Here is a 20,420-nt window from a genome sequence, read left to right as displayed (position 1 = left end):
ATTTGGACATGTATGCAATGAAATTTGCTGAAATTGCAGAAGTGTAACTACTTGCAGAGTCCAGTTTCTTAGTGCAGTCTGAGGGAAGTAAGGGCTTGTTCCTTTGGTACATCCCATATCAATCATCCTTTAAAAAGCCAGCACCAAACTTAAAAAACAAGTTAAAAAGAGATTTATGGAACTAGAAGAAAAGATCTTGTAAGTAGAGAAGTCACATGGGAGAATCTGCAAAATTTGACAGAAATGTTTGAGCAGTGTAATCACTTGCTGTATATATTTGTCCAAGCTTCTTGTCCAATCATTCCTAGAAGTTGCAGATAACAAGTTTTTCAGGACCTTTGGGAACAAAAGACTGTTACTCAGGTTTGTTTCAATGCACCTGCATAGCAAAATGACCTAGTAGTCTATATAGGCAAAATGGACAATAAAAATTGAATAATGCTAAACTAGCACAGCAAATCCACAGCAATAAGTACCGTCTTCTGGAAACAGAAAAAAAAATATCTACAAAACTGTCTTGTACGTTTCATATATGGCCTCTTTTCTTTACAAAGACTATTTTCTGAAGAAAAAAATAAAAAAAAGTTTTCATGCTATACATTATATCCTGTTGAAGTTTTTCCCTGAGCAGGCAACAATATGCATTATTTGTTTTCATTTATTTTATTCCAAAAGTATGTTGTTAAAGTAGCACCATTAGCAGTTCCCGTATGCTGTGAAGGTGCTATTACAGGAGGAGGCCGGCACTGTAATTACATACTACATCTTCAGAGATCTGACTCTGGCAGAGTTGAAGATTACTTCAGAGTTTCAAATTGATCTGAATGACCCCGTCTTTATTGCTGTTGAATTTCTGGAAGTGATGAAATGCCAAGCCATTGAAAATAACTGATACAGGCCTAAACAATCTGAAATAAGTAATGTAGTGTTTCTTTGACTTATCTAAGTCCCATATGCTCTACAGCCAGGTACAATAGTTTATAGAGAAATGTTTGTTTTAATGAGCCTGAGTGCTCTTCAGATCACTAGGAATATATCAGCTAGGCAATGAAGAAAAAATCTTATGCTCTTACGTTTTATGTTCACCAAAATTGTGGCTGTAAAGAGTAAACACTGCAGCAATGATTTCTGTGATCCTGTGTAAGTGTCTGTAAAAGACGTGAGCACCAGGGCTGGAACTGTTGTGGAAATGTAAAGAGATTCAAGTGTAGGCAAAGCCCTCATGTATCCTTTTTCTTCCATCTCTTTGGAAAAACCTGCATAGCAGAGACCCAGTAATAAACATATATGCAAATGACATTATATATCAGAAGTATTTGTGATTGTGTCCTGCATACCTTGTTAAAATTATATTATTTCCTCAGAGCCATTGAAGTACTACTAAGAAATAACTGAGGATACTCACAGTCTTGATAATATTGTACATTGTGGTGCTCCTTTCCAGTGGTTAAAACAAAAAGAAGAAGATGAAAAGGTTCATGTATTATATTCTCTTGGAATAAAATGGTAAAAAGATAATTACACAATCTTTAGTCACTCCATCAATGAATGCTACAAAGCCATACATGATATTGTCCAAATGCGGATCTGACACAAGCAGACTTTACTTACAGGGATTTTCTCAAACAAATAAAGCAAGCTTTGCCTTCAGATATGCTTTGCACACTGATGGGCAGGGAGAGGAAGCAGATAAAGTTCATTTTGTTCAGGGTAATCAAAGAGATAATTATATAGGTAACACAGTCCAAACTACCAGCTCACAAAAAAGCAGGTTTCCTCCTAATCCAGCATTGTGAATGTCATTTTTTTCGTCACCTGGAAATACTGGGAAGCTGAAAATGCTTATGCTGCTCGCATTGTAAGGAGGAAACAACAGGGAGCAGAGTCTGCTGTTTAATTCAGCAGCAGGACGTGACAGTCATCCGCTTCTCAAAGCCGTGTTCTGGGACCTGGGACTGAATTGCTACTGGGGGAAATCTCGGAAACGTCACCCCAGCATGACCCCACTAGTCACAGGTGCCCGTCCTGCTGGACTACTGAAAAAGAGCAGCAAATGTCCTCCTGCCTGCTCGCAGGTAGGGTGCAGAGAAGGCCTTTGCTGATGCTTTGCTGATGGGAGGGAGCTGGAGGAAGCCTGGGACAAGGAAACGTGCAGCTGGCGGGGCAAGGAAGGGCAAGATGTAATACACTGAGGCCGACTCAGGATGGCACTGAACTCAACGCTGGCTCAAAGTACTCGAGGCCTTTTCGTCTAGCTGTTTCAATTAGTATGTCCAGCACTTTTGCAATATTGCAGTTTTCCTGAATGAAACGATTTTGTCCTCACGCATTAGTGGTGATGCTTCTTAATAAAGCGTGTGCTTTTCAGAGTGTTTTTAACTTTTATTACTATTGTTAGTATATAAGCCGAAAATAAAAGTGTGCAGAGCTGGAAATTTGTTTGTCCCTGAAATTTTACTACGAGCACCCTCTGGTGGCTGATGCCTAAACAACGCTCTTTGTATCTCCCCCTTCACAAGGAGTTGCACGTGTAATTACAATACTGAGCATTACCGTAATGGATGGAAACCCTTTTTCCGTTGATTTTTTTTTCCTTTCAACTACTGTGAGATGCATAGGCATATTTTTCCCAAACAAAATAAAAATTCAGATACTAAAAATTGTGTTAGACATAGAAGAAAGAAAATGCATATAAACATGCTGCCTACAGGTAGAATTTAAATCAAACTAGTCAACCATATGTGTAATATATAGAAAGACAGACAGATATCGCGAGAGAATTGCTAAGACCCTTACAGCTGCATTGGTCTGGATCTAGCATGTAGAAGAAATTAACACGTTAGGTGGGTAAAGCATGCGTATCTTCTAATCTGTTGTTTAGATCTCATCGTTTAATTGGATTATTTAAGTTTGTTGATTTTGCACAGGCTCCATGTTTTTAATCAGATATGCTACATTCCTTATCAAAAATTCTAAAGAATTACATTTATCACTTTCTCACAGGTATCTTCCATTTGAAAGTGCCCGAGTCCTCCCATGTTGGTTCTGCTATTGGAAGGATCAGAGCCGTGGATCCTGATTTTGGGAAAAATGCAGAAATTGAGTACAACATAGTTCCAGGGGATGGAGGAAACTTGTTCGACATCACAACAGATGAGAACACCCAGGAAGGAGTCATCAAACTGAAAAAGGTATGTGGCACAGACAGGGTGCATGTACCCATGGCTTAAGCGAGAAACTAGGTAAGATAATTAAATATTGTGCAACTGTACATAGTGAGTAACACACACTAGTTTGTAACTTTATTGGAATGCTTGTTGATGATCTAAGTCTTAAAAGAAATTGGAATTTAGTGCTTCATTTCATATGAAGTCAAGTATGACTGTTCACAAATAGTATCTGTATTAATGGTGGAAGAGTAATTCTTATCTCTGTCTAGAAAGTATAATTTGTCTTTTATGGAAATTTTTCCTCCTAAAACCATGACAGAAATCACCCAGTTTAGAACATGATATCAAAGAACAATATTTTATGTTTGGGATCATATATTTCATTTTAAATTTTAAGCATTTTATTTTGAATATTTTAATGTTATGCTTATTACTTTAATAATAAAATTGCTGTTCAGTATTTTAGTGAACAGAGTTCTTACTTGGGGTGGATGAGTCCCAAATGATCTCAAACCCACATCCTACTTCCAGTCCCCTACTAGTGTCTGAAATGGATGCTTTTCAGATGCACACTGCATCTCAGCTGCTTTAGTGTACTAAAAAAAAAAAAAAAATTTAGTCAGGATTACTGAGTTTATTGATTTTGAAGATGGAAAGAATAAACATTATTTGGAATGTGGTGATTAAAGTACTCAGCAGGAGAGGTCCAAAGAAAGTAGGGGCAGTCCCATTTTAACCAATGGCTAGCTTCTGAGCCCAGGCATGCACATCTACACCAATGATCAACAAGGCTGAACCACCAGCTCACTTTGAAAGGCCAGGCTATGCATTATAGACAGCTTATGTTTGTGGGTGTGGTTTTTGTAAAATAAGCACATCTGGGAAACAACACTTACAAGGGAGTAAGGACTATGGATGTGTGTATTAAGATAAGCTTTAGAAAATGAGAAGCTTTAGTTGCAATGACAGTTAGAATTTAGGTGCTGAAATTTCCCCCAGCTCTGGCCGTGGATCTGTATTTGCCTTATATTCTATCTAATGGTGGAAATCCTGGCCCCAGCCTCTTGACCTGGAAAATAGTAAATTATCCATGGGTGCATTAAAGGAGCAGATGATGCCATATCACTTACTGTTTTGCTAGTTTTAGTAACATAAAATGGATACTGGGATACCCATGTAAAGTTATTCACCAGTGAGACGTAAACTCTACTCTTCACTCCAGCCCCTCTGCACCACACCCTTTCTGTTTTGACCAAAAGCTTAAATGTACTACTTCCTTTCTGTGTGCATTTGCAAACTTTGTTTCATTTAAAAAAAAAAAAAATCATTCTAATGACCTTTTCCCCTCTGTGAAGATGACTCAAAAATAGCTCCATTTGGAGCAGTCAGGCTTAGCAGCTGTGTGCCCCCCAGGATGCACTGCCAGGCGGAAATGGCAATTAGTGGGAGCCACTGAGAAATAAATATTTGAGCATCAAGTGTAGATTTTTGATAGGATTTAGTTCTGCCTGAGTCGGGCCTAAGCCTCAGCTGTGCTCCTTGTTTTTATCCACTGCAATGGAGTTTTTCAATACTGATGATTAGTGTATATACATATCAGGCTGTATAGGCAAAAAAACTCAAATTAGCAATACATACTCAAACAGCATGTATATAACATGTGTTACCAGTGAAGAGCATCCACATATGAATTACCCTGATACAGTTATTTTAGGACCAGCGCAGGCAAAATGCCTGGTCACTTTTGAGGCTGCTTAATGGGGAACTATATATCTAATTGACCTAGAATTTGAGTAGGGGGAAGGGATAAATGACACAACAAATGCTATATGCAGATACTTCAGAGTTGTTCATTGTATTTTGTTAATTTTTTTTAGTCTCTTCAGTAATAATATACACCATCTTGGAAACTTTAGGGCACTTCTGCAATAGCAGAAGGCTCCTGTAATTAATGTCAGTTGATGTTGCCTTATGTAAATGTTAGAACTTTGTCACTGAACAGGAGGAAAAATTAAAAAAAATAAATCCTAATCCCTCCTTAATCTTCTTCATCGCAATGAGCCTGGAGGCCAGTGACAGGCTGTGCAGGTCAGGGAACTCCAGCTTTGTTCTATGCAGGAGCATAGAAAGAAGATAAACCCATCACGTGGCTCCTCCAGAAAAGAATGCCTTTATACAGCCCCTGCATATTGCCCTTTATGTTTTTTTTTTTTTTTTTTTCCCAAGGAAAAAGTCCCATTCACTAATCTTTAAATGGTTAAGTGTTTTAAGAAATTTTGGAATTATCCAAAATCCATCCACCTGAGTTCCATGCTAGATCCCAAGTTAATCAAAAGCAGTGCAGAACCTTAAACTATTGTTAATTCATCTTGTAATTCTCTACACTTGTAATAATAGCACAGATGTATTTTTGTGGGTTGCAGTTCTCAGATTTTCAGAAGTGCTGGACATTCACAAGTCTGTAGAAACCTACTAAAGTGCATGTGACCTGTACCATACAAGCCTGCAACAGAGTTATTCACTTGCCTGCACAGAAGTGATTTCACATTACAAGGTGTTCAAAACACTGATTTGACTTTGTGGGATTATGTAAATATTTACATTAGGTATGTACTTAAGTACTTCTTTAAATCAGAGTCAGTGAATGAATAGGACCAACACTATGAATTATAAATAATATGTAATATTCAGTCAAAACCATTAATAAAAAGTGCCACATGCTTTAAAAGCAAATTTGCACTTCTTTCTGTATCACACGTACTCTGACATTGTACGTAGTGCAGTAATTCGGCATTGAGCCATTTCAAGTGCATCTTTGTCCTTTATAAAGTTTGCTTTTATTTTTCCTGAAAATTTTGTTGCAGACAGAAACTGTCAGTCACTGCATAGATTTTTTTTATTCTGTTGTTATGCAAGAAAATATGGAGATGTTTCTATATCAAAATTGAGAAAACTGAATCCTTCCTGGACTATGTTTATATTTGGTAGAAGGAATATTTGCTGACAAAAATTGCACAAGCCAAATGGTTCTTTTCAACACTGTATGTGAACTGTGGGTTGTAAAAGCTTGTTTACTGTATCTCAGACATTAAACAGGCACAACCAGCCAAAGCTATATAAGGTACATATCTTAAATAATTCATTTGGGTTGCTAATTTATTTTCATGCTATGATCCAATATAAGCCTGATTACTACTACTCTTGTGCTATTTACATATTTTCAAATTGGAATAGATTTCATTATATTCTGCTAAACAAATGATCCAAATGCCATTTAGCACCACTGTGTGGTTAGTACTGTAATAGCTTTCTCTCCATCTCAAAATAAAAAGGGAAAATATTTTGAGCAGAAGGAGGGGGAAATGTCTGGCTTTGATATAGTGCTGCACATGGTTTTCTGTGAGAGTAAAAATAGTAGGCATAGAATGACCAGTCTCCCCTTGTGCAGATCTGTCCAATACTATGTTTGTCACATTTTATGCTTACATAGTCATGCTTATCTGTTATCCTACCTGGGTACTCCAGAAAACAACAGCAAGTGTAAGCTGCAAGTAGTGGGGTGCCAGATGAGACCACTTCCTCCGGACTGGTGTGTGGTGGGCACAGGGTAGCACTCCTAGGAATGGGAGGAAAATTCATCAGTCCCAGACAAGCTCCTGGTTTTATCCAAACTGATAAGAAATCTTTGATGACTGCATCCAACAGAAAACATAAATAAATAAATAAATAAATAAATAAATAAAGTAAGTAAGTAAGTAAGTAAACAGCAGGATCTAAGCTTCACTGAACAGTTGGCACTAGGTTTATTAAACCAAGGATGAGTTTACAGGATTAGCCCACAGCCTCTTGTTTGGCTCAGCATGAGTTAATCCAGAAATTGAGCAGGGTTCAAACACCGAGCATGGCTCAGACATTACTTCACTAACTTGTGCAGAGTGTCTCGAAAAGCCAGGAGAAAGCTGTTTTGGGGCTTCATCTGGTATAGTCCTGTAGCGCTGCACCATGCTGGGTGGGTTCCTGGTGTGGGTCAGTGGATGCTCAAGGGACTTCTGGAGCCATTTTTGTAAGCCTTGTAACACTGCTATCTGGCCAGGTGACAAAGCTGTATCCCTGAAATCACAGTATGTCAAGGCGGGCATAAGTACTTAATAACGAGGAAAAGTAGCTTGAGTGATGAGAAAATAACAGAAACTGGGGGAGCTGACAAACAAACCCAGTAGCTGCATGGAGGTATTTGGACTATATACTTTTTCATATTCTCAGGGGCTTCTTTCACTTTTAAAAAGATTTTAAAGCGAGTAGAAGTTTGCTGAGTAAGCTGAGTTTTCTTGCCCATGGGAGAGCAAGTGTATGTGGTACCAAGACATCACGTAAGGGCAGCCTGACAGCACCTACACAGCGCAGTGGTGAGCACAGGGCAGGCTCCTGACATGCCTCAGCCAGAACGTCATTGCTGCTGCTGCTTGCTTTGCTCACCCACCCCTTAATTCTCCAAAAACACGGAACACCCCCTGTAGTTATGTGCAACTGTCTGTCTATCATCATAACTCACAGCTTTGTGTGAATGAGGAACGTGGCAGATAGTTCTACATTTTGAGGAGGAAAAGCAGGCTATGTTATGTTCCTCAGTACAGGTAGAAAGGCATTACTTGGGTACAGATGCAATCATAAAGATCATAGTAGGCACATAAAAGAATGACAAAACTGGTATAGAAGGGACATCTTCAGCCTGTGTAGTTTGCAGGTAGAGTGAATGGGTTCGGCTTTTCCTGGAACAGTGAAAGGCAGCTACAGAAATGGGTAAGATATGGTGATGTATGGGGAAATTTACCTTTTGGACAGATGCTTGTATCCACTTGTTCACTTCAAGTACTCCACCTGTTATTTTCTTTCTTTAACCTTGCAGTCAACTCTTGATTATCCATGGACGGATTAGCTAGACTGAGAGACTAATCAGACCTCCCCTCCCTTTAATGCTTCTAGACGGATGCCGAAAGCAGGGAGAGCGTAACACACCCTGCTGTGTGCAGTAGGCCATGATCTGCTTGTTGTGATTCAAAAGCTGTCCCTGCTCTCCAACAAAATCTATTTACAAGTTTTGCAGTAAATTTAATACTGTCTTTACTATAAAATGTATACAGTTTACATTATCATGTTCTTGCTTTATCATACCTTCCTCTTCCTCCATCCTCTTCCATACTTGAAAAACAAACTGATCCCTCTCTTGAAAAAGAGACACAGGACATTGGCAAAAGGCTCTATGTTTTCTTATCTGGAAATACGGATATTTCCTCAGATCTCTCCAGTAAAGAAAAAAAAAAACGAAATGAAAAAATACATAATATCAAAATTATTTTCCACTGTCTTTGTATGAGCTACAGATATCCAAGGCAAGCTGTGCACACCTCTCACCTTGACGATAAGAAGTACCTCCTACTCACAGTGTGCTTCTTTTACTCACAAATTAAAAAATATATAATGAGAACATTCATTATAGACTCTTACTCAAGGAAAACACCTTTGTCCCTCTCCATGCTACTCATTTTCAGAAAAAATTGTTTGCCAGATTGTCATGAATAACTGGAAGCATCTTCTTTGCCTATGTGCTATACTCTAAATATGTCACTTCAACTCCTCCTCAAGCAGAAAACAGGAGAGACCCTGACATTGGTTGACTTCTCCCCTTCTCCAGTTAAATAATATATTTTCCCCACTTCCCGTCTAATCTTGAAGCACTCACTTCAGATTTGGTCAAAGCTGCAGCACTTGCTGCACATCAGATTTGGTCTACAGAACTCATTTTTTTTTATTCTGTATTCTCAACTCTGAAATTAATGAAAGTTCCTGTTTTATCTGGAGCTTCCTTTAATTGACCATGCTGTATAGTATCAACTATTTACTATTTAATGCTAATACTAAAACCCATTACAGAAATACAATTACTGAAATATGTCAATGCACAGTGAACAATCTGGTTGCCGGCATTTCAAAAATATGTACGAGCTCAGCCCATCTTCAAGGGGAAAGCATTGCCAGACTTTTTGACAAACACGAGACAGAGTTGTCGCTGGTATGAAAACAAGCCTAAGTTAACATGCACTTGCTCTCAGCACAGAACACCGTCCTGCTGCCCGTAACTATCCGTAGGTCCTGGGGCTTACAGTCTTACCCCAAATTATGGCTTTTCCATTGGTGTAGGTATGGGTCATGAATGTCTGTATCGCAAACAGCATTGTTGTCTCTTACGTGTGGATAAAAAACAGAAATTTCTGGAGTTTCCAGTCCTGTCTTTTTGTGAAGACTAAACTGTCAGGATAGTTCTTTTTTTGCCCTAGCTGTGCTTCTCAACAGAACTTATTTTATCTTTCAACCCATTTTTCTGCTTCAGTTCTTTAATTATAACTATATCTATATCTATATCTATATCTATATCTATATCTATATCTATATCTATCTGTATCTATATCTATATCTATATCTACATCTATATTTAATCTATCTAATCGATATCTATATCTATATCTACATCTACATCTACATCTATATCTATATCTATATCTATCTATATCTAATCTATCTATGGATATAAAATACAAAATATATATAAAAACCACAAATGAAATACAAAATACAGTTACATCTCTACATATCAGCATTTCTTCATTTCTGTCTGGAGTATGGACAACAGTAATATTTCAAAATAAACTTATTTCTAAACCAGAGCTCTATATGTGATTTCCTAGTCATACTAAATAAACCTGTTCATGGTACTTCCTGAGTTGCAAGAGAAAGTGATTTGTCTTTATGTATTATTTGATTTGGGGATTTGGGGATTTCCTTTGCCGCACACAGCTGTGTATACACTGATAGCACTTTGCAGCTGTATAGCGCAGCTAATAAACACAGCATAGAAAAGGAAGATAAGAGCTAGCAGAGGGGCCAATGACATCTATTCTGACACTGGCGCTTAGAATATCAATTAGAAGGACACATATAATTGTTGAGTGGCACATAGCTAATAAAAAGCTCCCTTACTTTTAACCATACTACTGCTTACTGCAGAAAAAATAATACATTTTCTAAAATGAAAGCCTTATCAAACTTTAGTTTCTGAATATAATCATTTTTATAGAAGAAATAAGTATTTTTATTGTTTTGTGGGTTTTGTGTTAAATTTTTATTTAAAAACAAGCAAACAAAAAAAATTATATGAGCTTTTTCCATTGAAATCTGACTGGCTGAAAGAAGTTTCAGTAACCTTGGAGATTTTTTTATTTTTTTTTTTAAGAACAGGATATTCTTACTAACATTATGCTGGGTTTGTACCCTTAACAGCATTCCAAATTTTAAATTAAAATAGGACTGGGCACTATCAGATAAAATGTTGTGTCAACCGCTCATTTCCTTCATAAATCTCAGTGGTATCTATTAAAAAAAGAAATAAAAGTAATGGTATTCTAACATCTTTAAAACTAAAAAAAATAAAAAATAAAAAATGTGGGGTTTTATTGTTTGTTTATTTTGTTTTGTTTTGTTTTCTGAGAGCTAGGCAGACTTTCCTTTTTTGTTGTTGTTGTTGTTGTTGTTTTCAGGCAAACTTCAAGCATATCATACAAATGCCAAAATTTGAAACTGTCAGTAGCTGTCCGTATGGCTCAACTATGCAAAAACGGGAACAGAACTGATCAGGATATGGTCTCCCCACAGATGCAATCCTTTTAAACCATACTCCTTTACTGCATGACATATGTTGTACAAACATTTTCATTTTGAAATTACATCCTAGGTTTACTGTTTGTAATCTTCCCACCTTTCCACAAACACTTGAGCTGCAGTTTAGTCTCACGTATGTTAAAAGGCTACATCCTGCTATTTTGTGGGAGTCTGTCACTGATTCCTTGCTCTGATGATGGCTCAGCACTTTCAGCCTGTCTCTTCTTATTCTGAGTGCCATCTGTGCTTTGCATACTGTTTAACCTCTAGCTATATTGATCTGTCCATAGAAGGACAGAAAGAGAGAATTGGTTGCTCTGAGACTACAGTGGAAAACATTTTCCCTTCTTGGGGTCAATCTGGCTTTTCAAAAATATACCATTGCAGTGCCCCATAGTGCCGGGGAGAGAGAAGTAACGCGGACACTTTATCGGTTTTCTGGGTTTCTGTGCTGTAAAATATTCCAGCTTGAGCACACCGATGCCCAGACTTGCCTGAAATCTGACTCCTTTCTGTCCATCCCCAGATAAGGACCTTGTTCCCCTTACATCATGAAAGTTGTGTGCTGGGCACTGCCAAGGACCATGATCTAGTACTTCTGCCTCTAAGAGTAACTCTGCCTGCAAGGACCACATGTATTATGGCTCTTGCTGCTTGCACATCTATCTGCAAATACACTCATAGATCAGAGGAGTCATTTTCTTAATGCAGTTTGGGAGTATATGGACAAAACATACAAGGCATCAGATAGAATTAATACTTAATTGGGAGCTTAGATTTCTTGCTTTTTGTGTTAATCTTTATCTCTAGCTTAGCCCTCATAATTACTTAGACTTTTTCCACTCCAAACTGGTTCTGTAAGCTCCAGGATTTCTCCCCCTCCCTCAAGTATTTTTTGAAAAGTTGTTAGCACTTTATGTAATCTGCTGGAGAAGGGTTTGGCTTGGTTTGGTTTGTCACTCTGGCGGAATTTTTTTGGCAAAGCATAACAATGCACATGAGTAGTATGGAAACTCAAAGGACAGTATGACAACAATTTGGATAGTGAAGCAGCATGCCTTTTTGTAGCAAAGGCAATGGCTTAGAGTTTCATCACTGGGGCACAAGATCTTCCACATTTTATTTTGTCTGTATCTTCTTAGCCTTAGCTGCTTCTTGTTGTCAGTCCAGGCATGAAGCTGCAACTCATATTGACTTTTACTCGGAATTTAGTCTGTAGAAGGATGGCTCTATGTGGTAGTGGATTGGTTAGTAGCACTTGCCTTTCAAGCCTGATTATTTCTAGGGCTTCGACGGCTATTAGATGACTATCATTAGACTTCGATGGCTAATTTTAAATCCCCAGCTCTGAAAAGACTGGCCATGTAGTCTATTAAAATTATAATGTTTTTCATAAGGATTTTAAACCATTATGCTAGCTGCTCAGCTAACGTAAATCAAGGTAACTCCATTGATTTTAATGGAGCTACTTCAACTTAGACTAGCCAGGCATCTGGCCAATTATGTCCTGCTGTGATAAGGACAGAAAATAGCATAACTTAAATCTGTACTAGCTGTGACAAATGACTGGAAACACTGTGGTAATGATGGCTGGGGGAGAAAAAACTGACAGACATTAACGTATTCTTGTTCCTACACTGGTGATCCTGCTCTCTTTTCCAGATAGCATACCCTTCCCGTCTGAAAATGTCTAACTCGACAATTGTAGGGAGGAGCCGCTAGGTGGCAGTATTGCCCAGACATCAGGAAAAGATTCCTCACTAAAATTAAAAACATGAAAGCCACAACGCAGCAAAACCCTTTTTGATAGAAAATAAAGCTTCTTTGTCTTTTCAACTAAATATGACTTCATTATGGCTTAGAGATTATTACTTTTCTAAAACCAAAGTTACTAAATTGATGTACATTGACACAAACCCATGTGAAAACAATCTGATTGCAGAAATTTCCATCAGAAACCAGAAAGGTACAAATGCTGTTATGATGCTTTCAAGATGTTACAAGTTACACCTAGGATCAGAAGGCAGAGTCAAAGTTGGCATTTTCAACATATGTGCTGCTCAAATATATCTTGTGGATAGCAGTTCACTCAAGATAACTATTTAATAGGAAAACCAGATCAGGTTTGAATTCACGTTGCAAGCCATACCTAAGTTTGGTTTGACCCACCAGTATATATCAGAGTTTTCATTTGGGCTCCTTTCTATCATTGTCATAGTTCTCTGAAATCTTTCTGTGCTAAAAGCAGTGCAAACCTTCTGTTTAATGACCTAGACCAGCTGGAGATGGCTGATTGCCTGTGCATGGGAGTTGTGAATGCCAGTCTCTGGCTAACCTGCACAGAGCTAATTTGCAAGAGGTGAACCGTAGTCAGTTAGTTTCAGACATCTACAGTGTAACTGTTTACATCCATGTCAGTCATCCTGATTTTTTTAATGCAGAGAAACAGTTGTTTCCTGGACATGATTCATCTGGCCTATTTCAGAAACCACCTTAGCTTGAGGTTTATTAAAATTGTCCATTCCTCTTCAGTGACTGCAAAACCAGGTTAGATGATTAGCTCAGGAGCTGAAGTTTACACTGAAGACATCTTAAGTTATGTCAAATTCTACCAAAGTGATTTTTAGTCAGATCTTATATTTAGCTTTTGTTCTTTCCACAGCCATTAGACTTCGAAACAAAAAAAGCATACACCTTCAAAGTCGAGGCCTCCAATCTCCATCTTGACCATCGATTTCACTCAGTGGGTCCATTCAAAGACACCGCTACTGTGAAAATAAATGTGTTGGACATGGATGAACCTCCAGTTTTCAGCAAGCCTATGTACACGATGGAGGTTTATGAGGATACTCCTGTGGGGACCATTATCGGTGCAGTGACAGCACAAGACCTCGATGCTGGCAGCAGTTCGGTTAGGTAAGAAAGCTTTTTCTCCTTCAATAACTTTCAGGCAACCCAAACTGCTGCTGACACAGACTAGGTGGCAAAGAGCTTAGTAAGAAGATGCAAATTGTTCCAAGTCTGTTGCTGTAAGAGGTAACTGCTGCTGAAAAATACTGAAAAGAAATGCTAGTTTAGGGGGTTTATCTGGAAAAAATGCATTATATGCTGGCAGCTTGTCATCATACAGAAGATCATACACATTACCGTGCAGTGACATGGCTTCAGAGATTGTGTCCTGTGACTAAGGAAGTAAAAGATTATTTTGTCTGATGTCTGGGACTTCCAAAAAAGCAGCTCTGACATACAGTAGTGAAAAAGGAAGTTGTCTGTACTACGTCTATGTTGCCTCGACAAGTGACAGTGAGTGCTTCCCCTTTCACAAGAACCACTCAGTCTTCACTTCTGGCAAAGAACAAATGCTTTAATAAATAAGTGCTATATCCTTCCTGGCTAAGGTGCTGAGGAGGTGACTACTGATGAACATGGCTGTGTTCAGCAGATTTCAGCACAAGTAAACTCCTGCCAGCAAAACCCCCCATTTACTGATATAGCTTATTTTCTGAAATAAAAGGTAGAGGGGAGCTGTTATGCATATGTAATGTATTGACTTTGCTGACATATTTCCAGCCACATTAGAAATCGTAAAGTGAACCAGAGTTATGTACCAATAAAGAAGCTCCTGTGCAAATATGGTGTAAGATGTAGGGAGTCATTACACATATTTCCAGTACCAATCCATGCTGAATTTACCTGACTTCAGGAAATATTTTTAGTCCCAGAATGTAACGAGCAATATTACAGACATAATGGAAGTAATCAATCTTTAAATGTTAATGTTTATCAAACGGGACTATGATAAAACGATGAAATGTCACTCATGGCTACCAAGTGCATGTACATTCATACATATAACCATTCAAAGTATGTATTCCAAATAAATTGATTACGAACATAATTTTGACTTTTTAACATAATCCATGTTTATTAACTATGCATATGTTGACTCAGTATTTACATTCTCAAAATGTACAGTAAGTATGTTAGATGACATGTTGTATTCACATGCAAGAATTTAACACATGAGAGTGGGTGTCTATCTCCTAGTTAATTGTTGCCTAAATCTTCCTAATGTTGTTTGCTTCACTTTTTAAAAAAAAATACATCCTTCATTATTTTCTAATACAGAAGAGTATTTGGTCATGGAGCTGTGACACATTCCTGCCTTGACAAAGGATTAAAACATTCACCAACAAAGACTTCAGTGGGAGCCTTTTTCCCTGGTGTTAAACTATGAAAATAGTCTCCCTGAAGACATTATTCTGATGAAAACTATATTGTCTTTTGCAATCAAATAGCAAGCCTTTTAATCATATTGTATTTTTTTCATATGACAGCAGAATCATTTAAATATATAACCACTCCTCAGTGGAAGTTTTTTATCTTACAAGTCCTGCTAGGAGCATCAAGCACTTTAGCTACTGAGTCTACATCTGCAACTACAAGGTGGTTTCTCCATACACAGATCTCATTAATACTAAATCCTAAGCCATTTGGAGGTGTCCATGACTAATTTTTTTAACCATGAAATCATTCAAATTCTCATCTACAGTTAAAAGACCGGGAATATTATAAAATACTCATGCATTTCAGGCTCACTGCTCTACTTGCTGACCATGAGCACTGACAAACTACAGAAGTGCTCCCAGGGTTACTTTTTAAGAATTGATTCTGCTGGTTCATGAGTGAAAAACATGAACTGTGTTAGATATTAGAGACTTCTTAGAGGTACCCATTCTTACCCAGAAGTAAGCCATACATTGAATTCAATGGACTTTGAAGGTGCTTTGCTTTAAGGGCACGGATTTGCTCCAGTAAGCCAGCTGACATGCTGCTAAGATTAATCTGCAAACCTCTCAATGCAGCTCTCTTGTCCAGCTTTGTAAGATCACTTATTTCTATAAATTTTCATAGTTCACTCATGAAATCTCTTCCTTAGCTCTCATTTATCTGAGGATAGATTTTATTCTCCATACTCAGCTTGATCTCCTGCTGTTTGAATTCACTGATAATCCTTTTGCTAATTTAACACATTAAATCATGCCCTGGAAGAACCTACCCGTATTTAAATGCTGACCGAAAAAAAAAAAAAAAGTAGTTATATGCAATTATTAGTTACTGATGTATTAGTGATCAATATTCCATGAGCTTTATATCCTCTAACTGGAGTCAGTGACCAGAAGTTAGAAAAGCATAAATTTCTTCAAAAGCCTTGCATGTGATTACAACTGTTAAATGTATCTTGAGCAATTATGCTTTCAGCTGTTTAAAATGTAGATTGCCTCATAGATGTAAAGAATGGCTCTATCATTTTTATCATGTTTTAAAGTAGGAGTCTGAACATCTTCTAAGTAAATATGCCCTCTCAGCAGACATGAAAAATCAAGTAATGTTCTCTGAGGCAACAGCACATACCATTTTCTGTGTGGAACAATTTCTCTACTAATTAATTCATTTTCTCTGAAATGTTTTCCTACAGCAGTTTTGACATTAAAATGCCCATTAAAATAAAAACAACAAAACCAACAACCTGCCAGACAATAGAGACTGGGAGAAAAGACCAATCTGCACTGTATGCAATAGAAGGCAAAATTCTGGGCAACAAAGCAGGCTAGAACAGCTCACGTGAAAGCACTAGTCACAGCAACTTAATCCATGTCACCAGACAAAAACTTTAGCTCTATTATGCTAAACATAGAATTAGTTTGGACATATGGTTTAGACATATGAGGAAGGGGGAGATAACAGCTAAGAGTGAAGGCTGGGTTCAGCTGTTAGTAAAAGGAAAGTATTTAGCTGGAAGCCATTAAAAACATTGAGGTTTATATTCTTTTTCTCTTTCCTCCTGTAAGTGGAATCCAGTTATAAGGAGAGGTCAGGAATTTTAAAAAGTTTGTTTCGTGGAATGGTTTTTGTTAGAGATGTTGAAATGAAAGGGCACAGAGTGCACATTCATTAAAAAACAGGAAATTAAACACGGAGAAAAGGGGCTGCAGGTATTCAACACCTGCAAGGGTGACTGGCTTTGAAGCTGTTTTGGAACATTACCTCACTGCACGTGATTTTCAAATGGTGTTAAATTTGGAGTTTATGTATCTCAGGAGAGCTATTTTGTCCATTCCTATTTTTTCCATAGTGCTGCAAGAAATGCTCTGCACAAATGTTAAGATGAAGTCCCATGCACTTTGTAGCCATCATCAATCCCAATGTACTTCTGAAAGTACATGAACGATCTCATGTTCCTCTCAGACTCCTCTTGTTTATGATGGTTGCAAGCTGTCTAGAAGTAAAATAAAATAAATAAATAAATAAATAAAACAAAAATGGTGCTGAAGTACTCATGGCAACGTACGTTATTTATAAATATACAAATGTTTTAAAATTCATTACTTCTGGTGCAAGGGATTTTAAGGCTTTCTAAAAATCACTTCTACATGCACCTATACTTTACTAATGTTAGAAATAGCTATCTAAATAACAAGTACAAATGGATGGCAAAAATGGAGTTATATGCAGTGTTGTCTAGAATAGTGAACTTTATCTAACATTGTGTGTGAAGTTCAGCAACTTCACACCAACACCTTTGAAGTTGTCAGGTTTCCTAGGAGCTGATCTTCTGCCATAAAGCATGAAAGGATTTTTGCCCCTTATGTGAGCCCCAGATATGACTCCAATTACAATGAGTTTCACATTCCGTGCCACAACACTGCCCTTCAGATCTCTGCTTGACTCAGGAGCTTTGCTTTATAAATAACAAGAACCACTGAAAGCAGAAAAGCTGTGGGGACTGTGCATTATCCTGTCCAAGTCTAGAGTCATGAAGCTGTGATATTAAAAAATAAATAAATTGTGTACTAGCCACAGGTCAGTCTTGCCCTCAGTATCATGGGGACAACACTATATTCCCAGCATGAGCTTCCAAAGGAAAAACCTTATTTATTTTCTGAACTAGGTCACTGTGGTCCAGAAATTTTTATGGTTAGAGTCTGATTTCCCAGTGCAATACTTTGTGAAGTAAAGACTAAGAAAATACATTAACAGGTTTCTTCCTGAATCTTAAACTCTTATCATAATGTACAAACACAAGCAAGATGAACTAGTTACATATGTCACAGGATACTTGACCTTCTAATCCCATAATTATTCTGACTCTGTGTGTGTGTGTGTGTGTACACTTTTTTACTCTGCTGTTTCTTCAAAAAGAAAAATCCCATCCCATGACATCAAAATGTCTCTTATAGTTACATACATACATAGATAGAAAGATTGGAAAGTCTAGTTCCAGCACCCCCAGCCTCTTCATTTAATAACAGATTAAGAGAGAACTATTTCTGTCTGTATGGTATGAAGTATAGTATGCTATAAAGGGACTTTGCCAGTTGGTATTGCACACAAACGATGACGGGACTTGGGAATTTTGGTTCATTTTTAGTGTCTCTGTTGAGTTCTGCACTTTCTGTGCTCTGTCCCCTCCCCATGTGTTTCTGTCACCACTCTAGCTCTACTCCATCCTTTTCCTTTGTTTGAAGTCCCAGGCTCCTCAACTACTTTTAAGAGCTCTCTATTCCAAGTTTTAATTTATCCAGTCTAACCAATTCAAATTCCTGCAGCAATGCTTCTCAGCTCCTGCTCCGGATCCCTCACTATCATTTTCAATCCTCCTACTGTTTTCCTGTATCTCCTGTGCTCTGCCAGTCTTATACCAGTCTCCTATTTCACAGTCCATCTTTATCTCTCCCACAGTTAGTTTCTGCCTTTTTCCTCCTGTACCAAATCCTATTAGCTTCATTAGCATCCCACTCTACTCTCTTCGTTTCCTGTGCCAATGACAGACATCCTTTTTGATCTCAGTGGCTTGATGTATTCTTTCTCTTTGTTCCTGTTACTTTGATCTTGTTTCTACATCTCTAGAGACAGGGTTTCTGTCCCAACATTTTCCCTGAATCTCAAGGGAAGGCTGACATATTTGCTCTTTCCTCACCAGCCTCCCTAATTCCCAGTGTCATTTGGCTCAGGGAGCACTCAGGGTACTAAACACGTTGTCGCTTACTTGACCCCGTGTGATGTTACAGCATGTTCACTGGGAACAGCCAGAGATTTTTGCTGAAAAACACTATCTTGTCATTTTAGAGCACATACAGACTAATTCTGCAGTCTGTGTGGGTTTTCACAAAACTGGTGGGAACACAGAGCAAAGGTGAATGTTTTCTGTCATAAGTCATAAAATTTGTGCTAGAGGGAAGTTGGACGTTTCCAAACAGAATATTGCTAGGATTCTTTTGACATGAATATTTTTTCCTAGATCTACTTCTGGAAGTAGTTGCAGCTTGAAATTTTATTTCCGAGGTCCAGCAAGTCAAAAGCAACTCAAAACAAGGTTTAAAACTGAGAAAGGCCAGTAACCTTTACTTATAGTTAGTAATTTCCTAATTTACTGATGCCTGCAAAGAACAGTAAGTGATCTTCAGTTGCAATTATATTAAGTTACTGAATGTCAGTCAGGAGTTTGGAACTAAAAGTATGTGTAGCTCCAAGAAGTTTAAGCACTACTGCTTTCACTGATTAACCTGTTTGAGAAGGAATTGAATGCCGAAAATAAAGTGCATTCATCTTCAAGGCAGAAAAAAAAGAACTTGGCAGGAAAATTTTTTAAATAAATTGAGAATAGCTAATAAGCCAGAGGGAGAGAAAAGGAGCAATATGACCATAATAACTCTGATTTTCTTCACAGCACTTGTACCACCTGGTGATGTGATTTTACAAAGCCAGTTCACATCCCAGAGGCACACACTGTCATTTTACTTCAGCTCAAATAACAGTCTTCATAATTTTGATCCACAGCTCTTACTCCAAATTTCCCCAGCAATGGATTTATCAAGCATTCTAAAAAGCAACTGTGAGATTAAAACAGAGGTTTAATGGTTGCAGCCATGTCACCTCAAGCATGGCTTGACACTGAGAAAATTATGAAGAGTCAGGCCTCACACCACGACCTAAAAAAACTTAAATGCTCCAGGGAAGAGCGTTGGCTGGTTATCCTGAACAGTTTTACACTAAGTCAAACCTTAAACCTTATTCCTAATACAAAATGAAGATTGCCAGCATTTTTAATTACTGATCTGACACCTTTTTCCAAAACAATAGCTATTTTAACTACTGAAATGTAGGCAGGTTCCAAGTCCTTTCAATCTGAATTTCTCCTTTAGCTCTGTTTGTAAATATTAGCTCTATTTTCCTGTCCTATAATGCTCAAGATTATTGCTATGATTAAATACGTATTGCATTTGAGCATGAGTTTCTTATGTATTTGGTCATTTATTTCCTTTCAGGCTCATTAAGTTTAAACCACAGTTTTCTTTCTGAGATGCACATTTTGGGATCTATGTGTGTGGAAAGTTCAGTCACATCCTGACTGTAGATGCAGAAAGATCTCAGATGCTTCCATCTTTTCTAAGCTGGAAAAGACAGTGTGGCAAATAATGGCATAGGATCATCTCAGATAGCTGGATGTGAAAAGAGCAAATATAATTTAAATAC

General features: G+C 37.8%; 2 protein-coding genes across 26 annotated transcripts in view; one reads left to right on the top strand and one right to left on the bottom strand.

The window, feature by feature from the left end:
• LOC308189761 (uncharacterized protein) overlaps positions 1-20,420 on the bottom strand; it is a 595,077-nt gene that overhangs the window by 16,928 nt on the left and 557,729 nt on the right. For all 3 annotated transcript variants that reach the window (XR_013946580.1, XR_013946581.1, XR_013946582.1), the window contains 2 exons: positions 6,683-6,786; positions 3,653-3,766 (listed from right to left, as the gene is read on the bottom strand). The gene's annotated coding sequence lies outside the window, so the exon portion shown is untranslated. The remainder of the gene's footprint in view (positions 1-3,652; positions 3,767-6,682; positions 6,787-20,420) is intronic.
• Positions 1-20,420, top strand: part of CDH12 (cadherin 12) — a 573,314-nt gene that overhangs the window by 522,171 nt on the left and 30,723 nt on the right. For all 23 annotated transcript variants that reach the window (XM_080580164.1, XM_080580163.1, XM_080580177.1 and 20 more), the window contains 2 exons: positions 3,004-3,191; positions 13,546-13,799. In XM_080580164.1, the coding sequence (XP_080436290.1) occupies positions 3,004-3,191; positions 13,546-13,799 (442 nt within the window). The remainder of the gene's footprint in view (positions 1-3,003; positions 3,192-13,545; positions 13,800-20,420) is intronic.

The sequence above is a fragment of the Anser brachyrhynchus genome (assembly GCF_964034855.1).
Source record: "Anser brachyrhynchus genome assembly, chromosome: 2".
In the NCBI taxonomy this organism is placed as follows: domain Eukaryota; kingdom Metazoa; phylum Chordata; class Aves; order Anseriformes; family Anatidae; genus Anser; species Anser brachyrhynchus.
The sequence above is the reverse complement of the archived record's forward strand: the minus strand, read 5'-3'. Positions and strand labels throughout refer to the sequence as shown.